This window comes from Ochotona princeps, chromosome 28 (assembly GCF_030435755.1).
Source record: "Ochotona princeps isolate mOchPri1 chromosome 28, mOchPri1.hap1, whole genome shotgun sequence".
Taxonomy (NCBI): Eukaryota; Metazoa; Chordata; class Mammalia; order Lagomorpha; family Ochotonidae; genus Ochotona; species Ochotona princeps.
The window spans coordinates 21,265,254-21,284,219 of NC_080859.1; the positions used below are offsets into that span (position 1 = coordinate 21,265,254).

The 18,966-nt window shown below is 43.6% G+C and overlaps 1 protein-coding gene across 1 annotated transcript in view; it reads right to left on the reverse strand.

Annotated features, from left to right (window-relative positions):
• Window positions 1-18,966, reverse strand: part of ARHGEF28 (Rho guanine nucleotide exchange factor 28) — a 251,694-nt gene that overhangs the window by 38,623 nt on the left and 194,105 nt on the right. The window contains 9 exon segments of the mRNA XM_058656335.1: window positions 755-877; window positions 3,142-3,324; window positions 4,386-4,477; window positions 5,466-5,644; window positions 7,954-8,030; window positions 10,497-10,751; window positions 13,908-14,025; window positions 15,170-15,292; window positions 17,878-18,125. Of these exon segments, the coding sequence (XP_058512318.1) occupies window positions 755-877; window positions 3,142-3,324; window positions 4,386-4,477; window positions 5,466-5,644; window positions 7,954-8,030; window positions 10,497-10,751; window positions 13,908-14,025; window positions 15,170-15,292; window positions 17,878-18,125 (1,398 nt within the window).

Sequence of the window (18,966 nt, forward strand, 5' to 3'; positions counted from 1 at the left end):
GGAGAGCCTTGTGGCGGTGAGGCTGAGCCCCACATGTGAGGATAAATGCACTCATTACGCTCTGTCTCAGGAACTTTATGGAACTAAGCGGCGACCTGAGTGTGCACACAACAAGAATGATGATGTTCGGGGCGGCCAATTGCCCTCATTCTGCTTTCCTGTTCTTACAATCAGTTGAAATGACGCTTTAGTAAATGAATTCTGAACTGACCTAAGGCGCATGATGATACAGATTAAGAATCTTTTGGCATGTCTCTCCCTCTCTCTCAGAGTGTGTGTGTGTGTGTGTGTGTGTGTGTGTGTGTGTGTGTGTGTGTGAGAGACAGAGAGAGAATCAATGATGTGTTTCCAGGTTCCCGAGTCATGCTTTGTTGGTCAGTGAATATGAAATTAAATTTCAGCTTGTGCAAGAATGGACTACAAGGAGCTTTTTAAAAAAATTCTCTCACAATGGTATTCATTAAGTCACATCAAAAGCGAGGCGGGGAATAATGCTTGAGAATAGTGCAGTAAAACCCAGCATCCATGCTTGTACCCGGGACACCACTGTCCTGATGTGACATGCAAGAGGCTTGTATGTGACTAGCATGGTGAGTGTCTGTTTTCTGATTTGAGGAAAAAAAAAAAAAAACATGTAGTTCCCACCCCCACCCACTCCCTACCAGGGGGCCAGAGCTGTGGCTTTCTTTTGCAGGACCAATCTAAGCTGCAGGCCTTGTGTTCAGGGCATCGCACGGCCTGCAGCGCCACTTACAGGCAGCAGGTGAGCACAGCGTGTCACAGGAGCTCGGGGTGTCCTCGCAGACACCCTCTCCACAGCTTTCCTCCCAGGACTGACCCACCTGCGAGGCCTTCACCGCCACTTGGAGGCTTTCGGCTGAGGAAAAAACAAAGTTATATGTACATGACAAAGATGGACATACAGTGGAATCCACACCCAAGGGTTGGCAAACAGCATTTGGGGTGCGCCTTTACGGGGGTCCAAGAGCTAAAATCTGTTTTCACACATTAAGCACACACAAAAATACATGCTGCCTCCAAAATCCCCTGCTACACACACACACACACACACACACACACACAATTTATTCTGTGGCTCTTTCGAAAACAGTGTGCAGGCCTGCAACTTAAACCAATGCTTTTAGCATCCATTCATGACAGAGCACCAACTTGATAAAATACCTCCAGAGTGGAAACTTATCGCATAAAAACATCTCTAGTACAACTTTTGGTCATTAGCATGCTGAAAAACATCCTATAATTTAAATACAAAAGTAGGATTAGAGTTTGGAAACCTATCACTAGGAAATACGTGCTTCAAATAGATTCTTTGAAAGAACGTGTCTCCAAATTTCCTTTTAACATCAGCCTTCAATCTTTAGGTGTACTGATTCTCCAGGGGAGAAAATAGATCCTGCATTTGCAACGAGCAGCAGAGGCTATTCTTGAACCCCCTGCTCAGGTTATCTTTGGAAATGCCACACCAAGAAGAGGAAGGTTCTGCTGACAGTAAAGGTTTCCAGCTAGCTTGTAATTCTGAGAACCCTACAAATACTCTCTCAATGCCCTGTCCAATGATTTCATTCAGAATGTACTTCCGGGGCATCTCCTCAGTTCCAGGGGGCCTCTGGGCATTTTGATAACTTACAGCGGATTCGCAGATCAGACAAGGAAAGAGAACCCACCACACTCACACGACCCACCTGCTGGCAGGTGATCTGCTCCAAGTTCCACCTCCCAGCTGTTTAAGAAATGCTGCTGTAGCACGGAGGGGCAGGAGAGCTGGCGAGCTACTAAGATTGGGGGAAGGTTCATCAAGAAGAAGCAAACAGACAGGGATCGGAAGGCTGGATGGAATTTAGGAGGCAGTAAGAGAGGAGAAAAGAGGGGAAGGAAGCCGCCCCCTGGCGCATCCCTCAACTGTGACTTTTACTGTTCTCTGATCTCCCCCACTAGAAGTCTCAGGGAGGTGTCACAGTTTGCTGAGCACCACCAAAAGTCCACGAGGCAGGTGCTTAATGAATGTTGTATGAATCACTGAGTGTATGCAGGGACCCCACTTCCGACAGCCCCATACCCTCTCCAGTCCCTGCCTTCCTCGACTATCAAATAGAGGTGATACGTCCCAAGATTTCTGAATTCTCTCCCACAGCTAACACCCTGAGACTCTAAGCCCTTTGTGCCCACTGTCCCCTACAGGCCAGGACCTTCACAATTCCCTAAGCTCCTTTCTCCCCTAATATTCCTGCCACAGACTATACCACTGACTTACCCTTCTTGTCACCGTTCACCTCTGGACAACTCCTCCCACCTACTGCTGTTTGCATTCCTTGAACAACCCAGCACCTGGTGGACATTCTCCTACTCCTTCTACAGCAAAATCTATCAACACGCTCCATCATTGAAATTCTATGAGCTCAGCCCTTGCATGATGCTGGCTTTTCATCTCCTTGACTTGGTCATCACCATTGATCTTACCTCACCTCCCACTGTTACACCCTAGACTTCACCATCTATGCTTTGTCCCCTACAAGTGTAGTACCCACGTAGCACTTAAAGAGTTCCTTCTAAAACACAAACCAAGCCATTCCTCCACTCAAGACTCTGTCACCCTGGATGAAACCCAAAGTCCTTACCTCACTCTAGGTCATCTAATTAACCTGTTGTGACCCTCCAACCTTCTTTTCACAGTAGCTGCTTTGGCCTTCCTATTATTCTTCAAGCACGCCTGCACATCCATGCCAGGGGGCTTGGCACTGGCTTCTCTCAATGCTGGACGGCTCTTCCTCCAGCTAGCACTTATCCTTCCAACTTCATTCATATCTGTTTGTGTGTCTATGTGTCAAGAAGGCCTTTCTTTGGTCATCCTACCTGACACAGAACCACTCCATCACTCTCCCACTGCTTTGCTCAAGTTTTTTTTTTCCCCAAAGCACCTGATATCCCCTGACATGTTTGCTTCTTTATAGTTCGCTGTTTCTAGAATACAGGTTTGAGGAAGGTCAAGATTTTGTTCAAGATCTGTCCTGCTATAGTCTCGGCCCGAGACCACAGTGTGTGGCTTGCAGCAGTTCTAAGCATCTCCTGAATCTGGAGTTGGTTTTTTCTTTTCTTTTTTTTTTTTTTTTCAGAGCAACTCACCTTCCTTCAGTGCTGCGGCCAGTAGTGATGCTGCCTGCGGAGGCTCCCCGGGGTCAGGTTTAATGAGGAGGTGGGGCTCCAGATGGACATCCTCAAATCCACTCAGTTCTCCAAGTTCGGCATAGATATGCAACTTCTCTTCCAAGCACGTGCAAATTTGCTGGTCTTGGTGACTGAGTATTTCTGTGAAATAGTATTCACCGTGGACAACGATCATTAATACAAAATAACAATTAATATGAAATGCAAGTCACACAGCAAAGATGCTGCTAGGCAGACAGTCCAACCTACGTTTTTTAAAAATGGGAAGCACAAATCAATGGTTGGGATAAAACCAGGATCCAGTTCTGACTCTTCCACTTTGTGACTGTAACCTAGAGCCAGGGACCCACCCAGTCAGCTAACACTGTCTTTTCTGTACTTAAGGAACTCGCACAATGCTCATTTCCTTTCCTATCCTATTCCAGAAAGACCTGCAGAGCTAATCTTTTGTTTACTCAGGCTGTTTTCTATTAAGACTAAACATTAAGTGCAGGCATGAAAATTGGGGAGGCCCAGTCCGTGGTGATTGAAGCCCCACAAGCAAAACAATGCAAAGGCAAAAACCGCTGGGGCCTCAGCAATTCTTGGTCAAAACCAACCCATTTTTCTCTCTAAACAGCCAATTCCTTTGATCATTGCGGAGTGCTTCATTTTCCTCTGATTTCAACACACTACAGAATCCTCATAGCTCAAAGGGTCCTTCCCTGGCATGGAATGTAGGATTTTCATTGGTCTCTGAGCCTCAGAATCACCTGGGGAGAACTGGACGTGCCTCTCACAGAAGGAGTCGATCAGGTCCCAGGAATCAGCAGTGTTGAAGATCTCTCCAAGGAGGTACCCTGGCAAGCCATGGTTGGAGACGCCCCAAACCTATCTAATTCCCTTTCTTCACACATTTGCAAATGAAAGGTTGGACCTTCTCAGTGCCTGGGTCAGAGTCACACCTCTGTGGCATGAGACTACAGGGGCCTGAAGTTAAACCAATGATCATCTGCAGGACACCACCCACATCGTTTCATAAATGTGTGTACATGCATGTGCACACATGTGCATGCGCATGGCAGTCATCTTATGTGAGCATTTCTAGTGGCCAAGGTACACAGACTAAATCAACAGTCCCCTACTTGTATTCATGATACCTGAGCTTTCTCAACATTCACAAAAAGTACTCCAGTCAGGGGGCTGGAAGTGCAGGCACCAACCTTGACATTGCTGAATTTTGGCCACTCTGGCCTCAGCTTTCCGCCTCTCTTCATCCGATTCACTCGTCCTTCCTCCATCTTCCTCTGGGCAACTTTAAGAGACAATAGTCAAGAGAGACCATTGGAGCCAAATCCAAGTATGTGAAGGTTCATTAGGAGAACATGGGGACTTGGCAAGAGGGTTCTTCATGAAGGAGAAAAATTTAGCATTGAGAACACATCACACACACACACACACACACACACACACACACCCCTGGCACGAAAATTTTGTTTCCTTGAGTATATTAAAGGACCTTAAATGATGCAAGCATAGTTCTCAGTCAGTAACAAATACTCCAACACACACATCTCCAATTTAGAGTATATCCACTGATACAATCAATTTTTGCATTTGGTAACATTTGAGCTCTGCTAATCTTAACGTGGGTAGAAGGGTTGAGGGGCTACAGGTAAGGCGCCAACCTGAGACGATGGACAGCAAAAGTGAAAGAATCTTAGATAATATCTGAATCTGACTGACCAAATCATTGTTATGATTGACTAGCCTACCCTTAAGCCCCATATTTATCAAAACCATCTTTGCCCCGAGAGGAACAGAGGAATAAATTGCCACAGAACACTCCATCCGCCAAGGGAAAAACATTTATTGAACGATTCCTCAGTACCAGACACACAGAAAAAGATAAGACAAGGTCCCTGCCCACAGGGGGCTTCCAGTCTAACTGAACAAACATATAACAGATAACAGCAAGCAGTAAATAAAAAGCATCGATGAAATGTTTCAGAGAGCAGGTGCTCCAGGAGTTCGGGTAAGGAGGAGGTCTTCACGAAAGAAGTGAGACATGAGCTACACCAAAGCCCAGCAGGACACACACAGGCAGAAGGCAGGGAGGGCACTACATGCAGGGGAGCCCAGAGCACAAGGCCGCAGGTGGGGGGCTATGGCAGGCAGGTGAAGGAGCAGCAGGCAGATCATCCCAGCTGAAGCAATGTTTTCATGCAGTGGAGACACAGTTAGAATGGTGTTCCAAACGGAAAGAGTCCACTCCCAAGATTATGGACAGAAAAGGAGTTTACCTTTCGACTGCCTGCTGGATCCGCCTCATCCAGTTATTCCGTTCCTCCTTGGAGGTGGTGTGGATTTCATACATCTCTGGACCAGCGGAGGAGGCGCTGATCAGAAACATGCCCCTCTCCTCATTAGCAACTTCTCTGGCAATTAGCTTCTGCAGGGAAATAACGGATGGCTTCTGATCCTATGCAAAAACAGGAGGATGTGCAGGTGAGCTAGCATCCTGGCCAGAGGAAGAGTGGCAAGAAAGACCTGAGCTATGAAACGCAACAGTGCCAGGTCAACTTTATTTTACTTCTTGACCTTTCCAAAAAGAGTTTCAAGATTGGTACAATCTGCAGTTGAAAGGGTGTGGAGACGGGAGGACGGAAAAGGAGGGTCTGAGTGAATGTTCATCCTCGAAAATTAGTGTTTCAAAAAGACAGTTTTTAAAAAGAGAGCAATCAGGTGAGAGAAAAAAAATCGAAATGCTGTGGTGTGGTGAAGAAAGGAGGCAGTTCCCTAGGAGTGCAAAAAGACTGAGGAAGAGGGGAACCTGAAAAGTCCATAGGGCTTGGTAGGTATGAACAAAGTGATGGAAACAGAATGCTGGGGCTCAAAAGGGTGCGATGGAAAACTAGAAGGCAATAGTGAGGAGAGGAAGCCTTCTACTTCCCAGCCACAACTAGCCTCATCTGCTGCTGGCCGGCAGATCACAGCTACAGAACTTCCACACTTCCACCTGCAGTGCCTCTGCACGCCCCGACCGGCAGAACTCCAGCAGGTAGCCATGGGTCAGCTTCATGAGCCTACCTCATTGCCTTGCACAGAGCTGGCACTCAACCAATGTCTGCAGAACTAGATTTTCAACTTGATGCCACCAAACGGGACCAGGAACAAAGTCTACCCTGCGGCACCCAAGCTGTGATGGATCCCAAGCTGTGTGTGATCCTCCAACGCCTGATTCTAAGCACTGCGAATCCTCTAAGGAAAATGCCGACTTGGGGAAGTAGCTGCCAGTTTAAAGAATTTCCAAAAGAATGTCTGTGCGATAATCAGCTCTGGGGGTAAATATGAAGAACCATCTCTGGTTTGTGGCTTCCACCACTGTTTACACACTTGGCTAACAGGCCTGGTTTGGCTTCTGCCTCATGGGCTGAGCGACGCCTCTACCCAGACCCTGGCATTCTGTCCCCTACTGCTACTCCCTGCTGTTGCCCCATCACCACACAGCTTTGATAGAGCAGAAATCATGTGCCAGAGTATGCCCAGAGTACCCTAGCTGGGAATGGGACCTGCCTTTCTTGGAATAGCAAGAAAAAAAAACACCATGATGAGACAGCCTAGTGGTTTACCCAGCCCTGTGATCTGCCTCTGGAAGGGGAAGCCAAAGCTGTTTTGTGAAAGTCTGTTTCGAATGCTGCCCTGTCTAACTAGGGAGGTCCTCTTAGTATGGTTTTTAATCCCTTATTCTATCATAGGTCTATCTCAAAGACTCTTTCTTTCACATTTCAGTCTGCAGTTCTAGCATCTTTCCCAAACAAGACAAATGGACTCTGTATATAAACACGACTATACACAGGAATCAGTTAGCACATGAGCAAGAGTGAACTTATTTGAGTCAGTGTCGTGAAAAGCTGGTAGGATAACACCTTTTGAAAGGAAGGAACATAGGGCCAGCATTTCGGATGCTGGAGCACTGAGTTGAGCTGCCACGTGCAACACTACCACCCATAAGGGCACAAGCTGAAGATGTGCACTCTAATTCAGCTCTCTGCTAATGAATCTTGAAAGGCAGCTGAAGATGGCTCACACACTTGGGCCCCTGCCACCCACATGGGAGACCTGGAAAGAATTCCAAGTTCCTGGAAGATCTTTCTTTCTCTGTCATTCTGTCTTCCAAATGAATAAACCTTAAAGAGTGATAGGGGAACCTGGCACGGTAGCCTAGTGGCTAAAGTCCTTGCCTTCCATGCACCCCAGAATCCCATATGGGCTCCGGTTCTAATCCCGGCAGCCCTGCTTCCCATTCAGCTCCTTGCTTGTGGACTGGGAAAGCAGTCGAGGATGGCCCAAAGCCTTGGCCCCCTGCACCCATGTGGGAGACCCAGAAGAAGCTCCTGGCTTCTACTTTCAGATACAGCACAACTCCGGTTGCTGTGGCCACTTGGGGAGTGAATCAGTGGATGGAAGATCTTCCTCTCTGTCTCTCCTCCTCTCTGTATATCTGACTTTCCAATAAAAATAAAATAAATCTATAATAAAAATAAAATAAATCTATAAAAGAGAGAGAATGGGGTAGGATATATTAAGGGGCAGAGAGCGCCATTAAATAAGCCACTATCAGATCAGGAGGTATCCGGGCATGTCCATCAGTAGTCCTATAAATCACACTCAGATACGAGCCACACAGGAACGGGGCATGCTCCTGCTAGTGGCCCTTGACAAGTGTTTCATGAGGAATTTACGGCTTTTTTCACTTATGACAGTACCATCTCTTGACCATATACTTACAACAGCTGCAAAGATGTATTTCTGGTCTTTTTCTTGTAGAAAGAGCAGCACATCGGTTAGAAGGAGAGCTAGGATATCTTAAAAAAAAAAAAAAAGCACATTACAGATATTAACACCAAACGGTTCAAATGCTTCTAATAAATTTTTTTTTAAATTCATGCTTAAGATTTAAACAAATTGATTAAAAAGACTAACAATTGGGCTAATCAGAAAACAGTGATTTAAAACCACCTCTCATATGTGGTCAGATACAATCTATAGATAAGTTAGCAGAAGGTTGTGTTTAAGTTGGCATGTTCTATGTCTCCAGCAAAATTCAGTGTTGTAGTTTTCAGAGAAGAGAAACATCCAATAAAGAAGCAGGATTTAACAAAAGAGAACAAACACCTACATTATGGGAAGAAAGCTAATTAAAGATAACTAAATGTAAGAGGGCATCCCATGCGTAAAGTACTTCAAAAAAGGAATTCAAAGATAAGTCTAGTTTGATGCAAAAATGTTGGAAACCCAGCCTAGTTCTTTCATAGTCTGCCTCCTCTGTGAATTTTCTGCAGACCCCGTGTACACAGATCATCAAGGTCCCAGTGAGCTTCAAGATTGCCCACCTCCTTACAGACAGGTCCCAAGAACCCATGTTCACTGCACCCATGAAGCCCCTAACAACTGACTCCAAACAAATGATGAGTGAGTGACTCGCAGCAATAGGAGTGACAGATTATAAATAGAATTTTTTCATCACAACATTGCAAACTGTTGATCAGCAAACACCATTTCCAACATTAGTTGCAACTCCCATAAAAGATTGACCATCCTCCTTTGAGTGACTGACCACAACCTCTGACGACTGGCATGCAACAACCTTTTCCTTTCATGCTCTCCTAGGGAACTCCTTAAGGTGAAATGTTACAAAAAGCACACCATCCCAGGGGTTCTTAGCCTTGGTCAAACCTGTATTCCCTTGAGCTTACAATGCACCCCCAAAAAGGCAAAATCAGAATCCCTGAGAGGAGATTTGAATATAAACCATTTTTTAAGTTCTAGAGAGGATTATGTATGGTCCAAGTGAGAACGCTTAGGTCATTTAAGATAAGTAAGACACTGAGGATCGCAATATGAGAATCATTGTTGTGGCATGGCAGGTAAAGCTACTGCTTGCAACTCTGGGATTCTCTATGGTTACTGGTTTGTGTCCCAGCTGTTACACTTCTGATTCAGGTCCTTGCTAGAGGCCTGTGAAAACAGCAAATGATGATCCAAGTGTCTGGGCTAAAGTCCCTGGCTCCCTTGACTGTGGCCTGGTCCAGTCTTGGCTGCTGCAACCATCTAGGGAATGAATCAGAGGGTGAAAGTCAAGCTCTATAGCTCTGACCAGCAAATAAATAAAAATACTTTGAAAGAGTTATTTATTTGCAAGGCAAATTTACAGAAAGGACAGAGAAAGTTATTTCATCTGCTGGTTCACTTCCTACATGGTCATAACAGCTGGAGCTTAGACAATCCGAAGCTAGGAGCCAGGAGCCTCTTTCAGGTTTGCGTACGTTTGAGTACAGGGTTACAAGGACTTGAGCCATCCTCCACTGCTTCTCCAGACCATAAACAGAGAGCTGTGTTAGAAGTAGAGCAGTCAAAACATGAACCAGCACCCATACGGGATGCTGGTGCCACAGGGGGAATTAACTTGTTAAGCCACAACGTTGGTCCTCAATAAAGATTTTTGTTAAACAGAGTGGTCCCAGCACAGTAGCCTAGTAGCTAAGGTCCTAGCCTTGAACACGCCAGGATCCCAAAAGAGTGCTGATTCTAATCCCAGTGGACCCGCTACCCATCCAATGCTCTGCTTGTGGCCTGAGAAAGCTGTCAAGCATGGTCCAAAGCCTTGGGACCGTGTACCCACATGGGAAACCCGGAAGAAGATCCTTGGTCCTGGTCTCGGATCAGTTCAGCTCAGGCTGTTGCAGCCACTTGGGGAGTGAATCAGTGGACGGAAGATCTTCCTCTGTGTTTCTCCTCCTCTATATATCTGACTTTCCAATAAAAATAAATAAATCTTTAAAAAAAAAATCAGAGTACAGAGCTTTGGATCCTAGCATGTGGCTAATGCTAGCTGCCAAGAGCAGCGCTGAGTGGTTCCCACCAGCACCAACGTGTGGATGTGTTAGGGAACAAAAATCACTTGCAGAGGTTTTCTTCATTTCTGCCTGGAGGGCCCGATGGCCTCAGGTTGCCTTGGGCACACAGCAGATCCTGAGTGTGTGGGTGTGAGACCACCGCCTTGCTCCCAGCACACCACATCTGCCAGCCTAATTCCACACATCGGCAGCCACTGTGAGCTCAGACATTGCAATGGGCAAGTTCATAAAACACAACGGAAAGTTTTAGATTCGGGCTAAAGACTTGTATGATTGGTTCATACTGCAGTTGAAGTGCACAGCTCGATCTTTCAAGGGACTCGGGGCTCACACGCATGTGCCTGAGGCCTGGGCTCTGCAGAAGGCGTCCTGTGGGTGCACGACAACGAAGCCAGTGCGGAAAGGCCTCAGTACCTTTGAAACGGCCGGTGGCGGTTTTCCAGTAAACGACACCATCGTGTAACAGAGTCCTCTCTTTGCTGAGCAGCGCCTGCTTCCTGAACACATGGCCACTCTTGAGCTTCGTGCATGTTTTGTTTTCAATCTTACTGAGGATCTCCAGCCACTTTTGGTTTTTCTCATACTCGTTGACTTTCAGGTCCACGGCTGCAATCATGTCTTTAATCAAGCCCAGAGCTTTGCATAAGTCTTGATGTTCTTCTGTTCTGTCTGTTTGGGAAGAGAACCGGTAAACGATTTGATTATAACCTGCTTGCTTTATGACATACGTCCTGGTTGACAATCAGATGTGGGAGTTCCGGGGACAGGTCTCACCCACTGCCATGGCTCCAAATGTGTTCTATACCAACGCAGGCTTCCCTTCCCCATCTCAGACCCAGGGAGTCACGTGGTCCTCATGTCATGCTTCTGAGGACTTCATCCAGCTTGGAGGCCAAGCCAGCATTCTCCAGAAAGGGGCCCTAAAGTGACCCTGAATGGGTCTTAAGCTCATGCGCAAAATTATGTCTTAGAACTGCGTATACCTAAATATGAACATGACAATATTATAATTAAACATTCTATCTGATCTCAAGCATTTTCTTCTTATTGTAAGACGTTCGAATTTTTTCAGGGGACTGAGGTATCGTGCCTAATTGGTAATTCAGCCAGCTCATGCCAACAGAACAAAAAAAAAAATTGACATTGAAGAGCAACAGCCGGGTTGCTCTTCAAAACCCTGGCACTTGCTCTTATCTCTAGAATACCTCTAAACACCTCTAGAAGGGTTTCTGGAACAGCCAAACTTCAGGCGAAAGTAAACTTAGTGATTTTCTGCATTGGATGATAAAGACTTCCTAGTTAAGATTTACTGAAGCAGCTGGAACATAAAGAAAAGGTTTTAGGAGATCAGAAGGTTCTGGAAGGACAGGAAAGGAAGACAAATTGGCAGAAAAGCTAAAGTTTCTCAAGAGCCCAGGACTACAGAAACTAATACTTGGAAATGGCAATAGAGCCTGACAATGAATCCTCCAACGGCTCTACCACTGCCAGGATCTGCCATCTTCACGACACAAGCGGTATGCCAGAGAAGCCTGAAAACAGATCCTGCCACCCATCTTTGCTGGCCAAGAGAATACCCCACTATGTTATTGCACCTGACATTGCTAAGTCCCTCCAGAAAAGGCTCCAAGTCCTTTGACCTCTGGGGACAAATGACCACCCTGATAGGCCGTGTTTCTGTAGCCATAGCAGCATCGACCTCACCCAAGGGTCAGGTTGGAAATGTTTACTTTGCATCCCAGACTCAGAATCTAAAGGAATGGGATGAAGACTGCTGTCACAGTCATAGCAGCCAGTGTCCCGAGCAACCCAGCAAGTGCCTGACCATTGGAGGCACGCCCTCAACCTCCATGTCACCTGCACCCAGGGAGCTGTGGTCATCATCATTTCAGACACACAGTCAGCAGCCCGTGTGACTGCTCCCCATGAATGTGGCTCGGGCTACTACTGGAGTAGTGCCTGCTGACTAACACAATTTGACAGATTTTAATGCTTGATGAACTGCAGTAAGCTTAGGAAAGAGAATGTAAACAGAATTCACATTGAAGAGGCTTAACTGTATTTCAATTCTCTTGCTGACAACAACATTTACATTTTTCTCAATATGTTTATATTCGCTTGTAAGTTAACTATAGGGCAGAAGAGGGGACCGACCTGGTGGCAAACCAGGTGAAGCCACCACTTGCGATGCCAGCACCCTGTAAGAGTGCCAGTTGGAGTCCCTCCTGCTTCTGATCCAGCTCCCTGTTAGCATGCCTGGAAAGGGAGCAGAGAATGGCCCAAGTGCCCCTGCCACCGAAGTGTACAGATGGATAGAGTTCCAGGCTACTGTGGCTCCTGGCCTGCCATGGCTACCATCTGCAAAGTGGATTAGCAGATGGAAGACCTCTCTCACTCTCTGTACGTGTCATTCAGCCTTTAAAAGAGATAAATAAATCCTTTCCATAAAAATGAGATATAAGGAACAGCCATATTCCTATCACTATACACATCTAAACTTAGTTCTGAATGTGACAAAAGACAGGGAAGGAATAAAGTGTGGGTGTGTCTACTCACCTATACCCATTCCAAGGAGCAGAAAAAATGGGTACTTAGGAGCTCATTATCAAAGGGTGACTATAAAGGTACTAAAAGGAGCTCCCATCTAGGGACACCGTGTCAGTGAAAGGCCCTGCAATGGTCATTCTCTGAGATAATCGCATCATTACAAGGTTTTCATAACATTAGGACTTCCTTACAGGAGAGAAGACAAAGGCATAGTTAATTAACCTGCTGAATGAGAAAGTAGCAGGGGCAGGTAGATGCGATGCCCATGCAACTTCACGCAATTCCAAACCCGAGCCTTTGTCATGAAGCACTTGACCACTCTACTCATCGCTTTTACCAAAGCTCAATAAGCTAGCTTGAGGCATTTTTTATTTATTCACCTACTGCACCATGCAGGATTTATTTTTTATAGCCTCTTGTATTAACCAATGCACTAGACACTGAAATCCAGCTACGGTTCAGACAAACATGGGTCTTCCATGTGTCATGAGGAGTTTCCAGGCCAGCATCAGCTTTAATGGCCTCTGAAATGATGTTCAGATGTCACTCCCTGGAGCTTAATGAACTGACAAAGCCCCTTCAGACAATCATTCTTCATTAAGTCATTGCTCAAAAGAAATGGCATTTGGTGCAAGGATCAAGAACATGATGTTTCATCAAACATGATGTTTTCATCATCTTACCTTCATGGGAAGGTAAGAGGAAGACAAGGGCAGGTATTGGTACCATTACAATGGCTCAGATCCTTGCACACCCAGGATCCCACATAGGCACCAGTTTGCATCCTGAAAAGTAGAAGATGGCCCAAAACCTTGGGACCCTGCACCTACATGGAAGACCCGGAAAAAGTTCCTGGCTCCTGGCTTCAGGTCGGCTAAGCTCTGGCCATTGCAGCCACTTGGGGAGTGAACCAGCAGATGGAAGATCTTTCTCTCTGTCTATACTTGTCTCTGTAAATCTAATTTGCCTTTCCAATAAAAATAAATCTAGAAAATGGGGGGATATACTTAAGGATGGCTGGATACAAGGTAAGAACACAGGTAAAGGCAGAGCTGAAGTATGAAGAAGCCTACTGGGCTTGGTGCCACTTGTAGGAATTCAGAGTATTAGCCAAGCTGCACCATAAAAGTCCTCTTTAGGGCTTCAACAGTTTTCCCACAATGAAAGACTTCACGAATCAGAGGCCACGGCATTCACAGCTGTTGATGACATCTCAGCTATGGTTAAAACTACCAACTAATGAGAGAGGCAAATGTTGTCCCAGAAGGCATTACTCACCCTTTGTGTACTGCAATATCCTTTCCACCAAGACTGGGTACTTGGTGATGCGCTGAGTAACCAGCAGAATGCATTCTGGAATCCCTCGGCGTCGAGCCAGGAGATTACTGTTTCGGAGCTGAAAACCACACACCGCATTTTCACCCAAGTTCCACCTGCTTTTACTTTTTAGGTGTGAATTTAATCATACAATAATAATGATAACAATCCGCAACAATAAGTCTATTCAGATGTAACATAATATCCATCAGTTTCCATTCAAACCTGATGTATTCATCATTAAATTGTACACTGTATCATTTATTTCAATACTGCAGACCATAAAAGTTTTCAGGAAGTTTCAGGTTACTCTGATGTATCTGTAGTTAATTCCAAAAGTCAGCAAGTTCTAACTCCTAAGTGCCAGGATTCATGTTTAATAAAAAAAAAATTTGAAAAATAATCAGAAGTGAAAGTTGTGTCTTGAACAGGAGTTTGTAGTTGTGTGTGTGTGGGTGTGTGTGTGTAACTTCCTCCTCTGTGTTAACCATTCATTGTAACACTTAAAAAGTTCCCTCTCATCAGGGCAGATATTTTTTTAAACTCTTGAAGTCCCTCTTAAGCACTCAAGTGGTCAATACAGATGAAGGTAGCATCCTTAGGGTAGAAGGTAAAAATTCAGTACCCAGGAAGATCAGTATCTTCAATAAACAAATTAGGAGAACATTAAAACTAAAGGTGAGCTAAGAGATAAAAGCCACCACATACAACATGTGAATCTTGATCTGATTCTGCTTTAAGCACTCAAGTATGATGAGATAATGAGTAAAATGTGAAGATACCAAGGAATTACTGCTAATTTTAAATAGTGTGATAAGGTCTTTGTCATTTCATACACATATCACATATCATGGGTGAAATTTTAGGATGCTGTAGATTTGCTTTAAACTAATCTGGCAGGGATTGGGTAAGAACCTGTGTCTACTTTTGTTTTGTTTTTTCTCATCTATAACTTGTCGGAGCCTGAGCAGCTTCCTAGAATACTGCAAAATATTCCCAGAAGCTTGGAGGACATGACCTCACAATTATAAAGCACAAAAGGAACTAGGAAAATTATTTTACCAACACCGAAAAAGATACTTTGCCAGAAACCTACTGTTTCCTTTTCCTTTCCCTGCACACCAGCCCCTGTACATTCACTGATCTAACTCCTGTAAGATTCAAGCCACCAACCGCTCCTCAGCCTGCCTGGCCACTTTGCAACAACGTTTGAAAATACTTGCCTTAATGAAATTCTGAAACTTTTTGTTCTGCTGGAGCTCTTTGAAGAGGCTAACTGCTTCTTTGTGGTGGCTACAGAATTCTCCATATATTGCCTTCATTTTACTTGCATTGTCTTCTGAAAACTGAGTAGAATAGCAACATTTTAATAAGTTATAAATTCAGTAAAGTTCTATTCAGAGAAAAGAACATGAAATTTTCATATATTTCAAAGTGATCTTTGACAATAAAGAATAAACATCACAGATTTTCCGAACACAGTGACTTCTCTTTCTTGACACTTTTTCAATTAAATTACTCACGGGGTACCAAGTATTATTTTGTTCTTAATTTGGGTATTGACTATGACTCTGACCAGAGGACAACTCATATGCATTTATTGGTACCCATACTTGTATTTCAGTAAGATTTCTTCATAAAATAAAGGAAGTTGTTGAGTGGTAAGGGGCACTCTAACATGGTCAAATTGTATTGCAATGAGTAGAGGATGCCCCAAGACTTTGGGACCCTACACCCACGTGGGAGACCCAGAGGAGGCTCCTGGCTTCGGATTGGGTTAGTTCCAGCCATTATGGCTGCTTGGGGAGCGAACCATCGGACAGAAGATCTTTCTCTCTGCCTTTCCTCTTCTCTGTATATCTGTCTTTCCAATAAAAATAAAAATAAATCTTAAAAAAAAAAACAAATTGTATTGCATTGAATTGATATATGGCCAAACAGAAAGCATTTTGAGTTTGCTATCAATTCTTATTTTTCTATATCATTCCATTTCCTAGTTTTAGTACACTTTTGTAGATTAAAGGAAGAGTATATGATAATATTTGAGGGCGCTCCAGAAACTATCCTCTCCTCAGATCATCTGTTGGCAATTATGTGGGCTATTGGCCATGTTCACTGTTGAGAATTTGATTTCTGTCCACACATCACAAGTGGATCAACAGGCAGGCTATTATTAGCCAAAATGAAAAAGAATGATGCATGACAAAAATCCCAACTTATCAACTAATAAAGAGAAGCAAAAATATGGATGGATGTTTCCATCAGCCTGAACCAAGGAAGAAGCTTTTAATGACACATTTAGGATCATAAGCTGGTGTGGAAAGAATTAACGCAATGATTTGCATGTCTGTTTTCTGAACATCATTACAACAGAAACCAGAACACATCCACTTCCTCTTGAAAAGTGAAATGTACATTCCCAGCTCTAGCTGTTTCAGCTTCACTTATACTCTTTCCTATGCTTGAAGACAACATTTCTCAAAAGATGACCCTCAAATGCTTAAAGCACTCAAAAAAAAAAAAAAACCTACACAATTCTGGCAAAAGGAATGGCAAATCCAAATAAATACCATGTTCATGAAATACAAGATAAAACATAGCAAAGCTGTCAATTCTCCACAAACTGATAAACATGTGAAACACAATTTTTATCAAAATTTCAGTAAGCTTTTCATAAAATTCAGTCAAGACTATTCTAGAATTTATATGAAAAGTAAAAGGAACTACATAGCTAAACAGGGGAAGAACTCAGTCACCCACTTTCGAGATGTGTTACGTAGCTGTAATCATGAAAGCTATGTGCAAAGACGGACACACAGGCCAGCTGAATCCAAATGACAAGCGTGCAAAAGCAATTCAATGGAAGAAGGATAGTATTTTCAAAAACAACAATAAAACTTCCATATTCAAAAATTAACTCAAAATTGAATTTAAATGTAAAACAAAATGAGAAAGCAGCACTGAGGCATAGCACACAACACTACTATCTGCAGTGCTAGCATCCCATTGGGTACCAGTCCAGGTCCCGACTGTCCCACTCACAATCCCGCTCTCTGCAAAGGTGCCTGAGGAAGACAAAGCAAAATGGCCCAAAGCCTCGGGCCTCTGCATCCACAAGGGAGACTAAAAAGCTCCTGGCTACTGCCTTAGATCTGATTGTGCCCATCTGGGCAGTGAAACAGCAGGTAGGGAATCTCTCTCTCTCTCTCTCTCTCTTTCTCTCTCTCTCTCTCTCTCTCTCTCTCTCTCTCTCTCTCTCTGTCTCTCTCATTCTGTCTTTCAAATAAATACAATAAATATTCAAAAAACATAAAATTACAAATACTTGAGAAAATAGAATAAAATTTGGGCATCTACGGCTATACAGATAGTTCTTGACTTGATACCAAAGTCAAGATTCTTAAATGGAAAAACAAATGATAAACTGAATTTCATCAAATTTAGGGAATAAGAATACAAGCTACACATTTGGAGAAGATACTGGCAAACCACTTCTATGACAAACAGTATTTATAATATGGAAAGAAATCCCAATATTCAACAGTAGGAAAACAAATCAATCAGAAAATGTGCTTTAGTCAATTTACCATCCTCTTCCTAACACGAGCCAGTATTTATCTTGGAGATAGCTCTTCAAACCATAAAGACGAAGCAGACATTTGCTTCAGGGATTAATTCATGCTTTGAGATCCCTGGTGGAGCTAGAACCAGGAAAGGTCTAGCCAAGTGTTATGACACCCAGAGAAGTCAGTCATGGGTTGCTAAAAGTTCTCATGCATGTATCATACAAACCTATGTTCAATAAACAGAAACCAACCAAACTTATACAGTAACCATCATATTTAAATATATTTCAGTTCTCCCTAGACTTCCAATGCTGAAGATGGTCTGGCAAACCTTTCAGGTTTTCGAGGCCGGGTCTTTAACTTACCTGTTGCACCAGAATATCTCCAATGCGGTTGATGACAAAATTCTTATCACTGCCAGTGCAGGACGCTTGCCTTCGCTCCTTCATACTGTAGAAGAAATGCCGATGGATTTCAAGCAACTCATCTAAACAGGGGAAGATCCTGTCCACGGTGCTGTGGTCAAGCTGCAGCTCCTCTTTCATGCCTTTCCTGAAGATCTCAGACATGATGAACAGGGTCTGGATGTGATGCATTTCTGTTTGCATTAGCTCTGAAATGTGGGAGTAGAAACATGTTTTAAACAAGATTTGTGAGACAAGTATCTCTAGTAACACCAACTAGTCATTTAACACTATAATCCACATGCCAGAAAATAATGTTTTGAAATAAAATATGTATCCAATATAAAATGCATTACTGACTAAAAATGACAGTATAAAAATCTTATAAGATATAGGTAAGTCCAATATATAACCATCTAATGTATCCAAAATTCTCGTAATACAACTAGGAAACATCTTCAGCTATCTTCAGCTAAAAACTAGATTTTATTCATATTTGATGTAACTTGGTTTGCTGGCTTGCTTTCTTTAGTTTGTGCACCAAGAAGGAGCACAATTAATTTGATGAACTAACTTTAAGTAAATATAATCCAATTTCTCAGTGCAGACAATAGCAGTTCATTTCTATTTCCAAATCTGCCTCCAAATTTCCACATTCTCCAGAGGAAAAAAAAACTCACAATCAAGACACAATATCAATACAGTGAAAAGGCAGTTGATAGGTTAGTAGAAAATATTTCCAAACCATGTATCTGATAAAAGACTTGTATCTAGGAGATCCATCCATTCATCCATCCACCCACTCACCCACCCAGTTACCTACCAATAAAACTGTAAAAGCTCTGAACAACTCAACAGTAAAAACCAACCCAATTTTTAACTTCTTTTATATTCCATGGGTGCTAAAAAAATTACCTCTATGGTTTAATGCAGTCCTTACATGACCACGATCACATACAAATTTGCCTTTCTGAGTCTATTTTGTTTAACATGAAATGACCTCCAGCTCCATTCACATAACAATATGTCAGCCTATTATGGCTAAGAAGT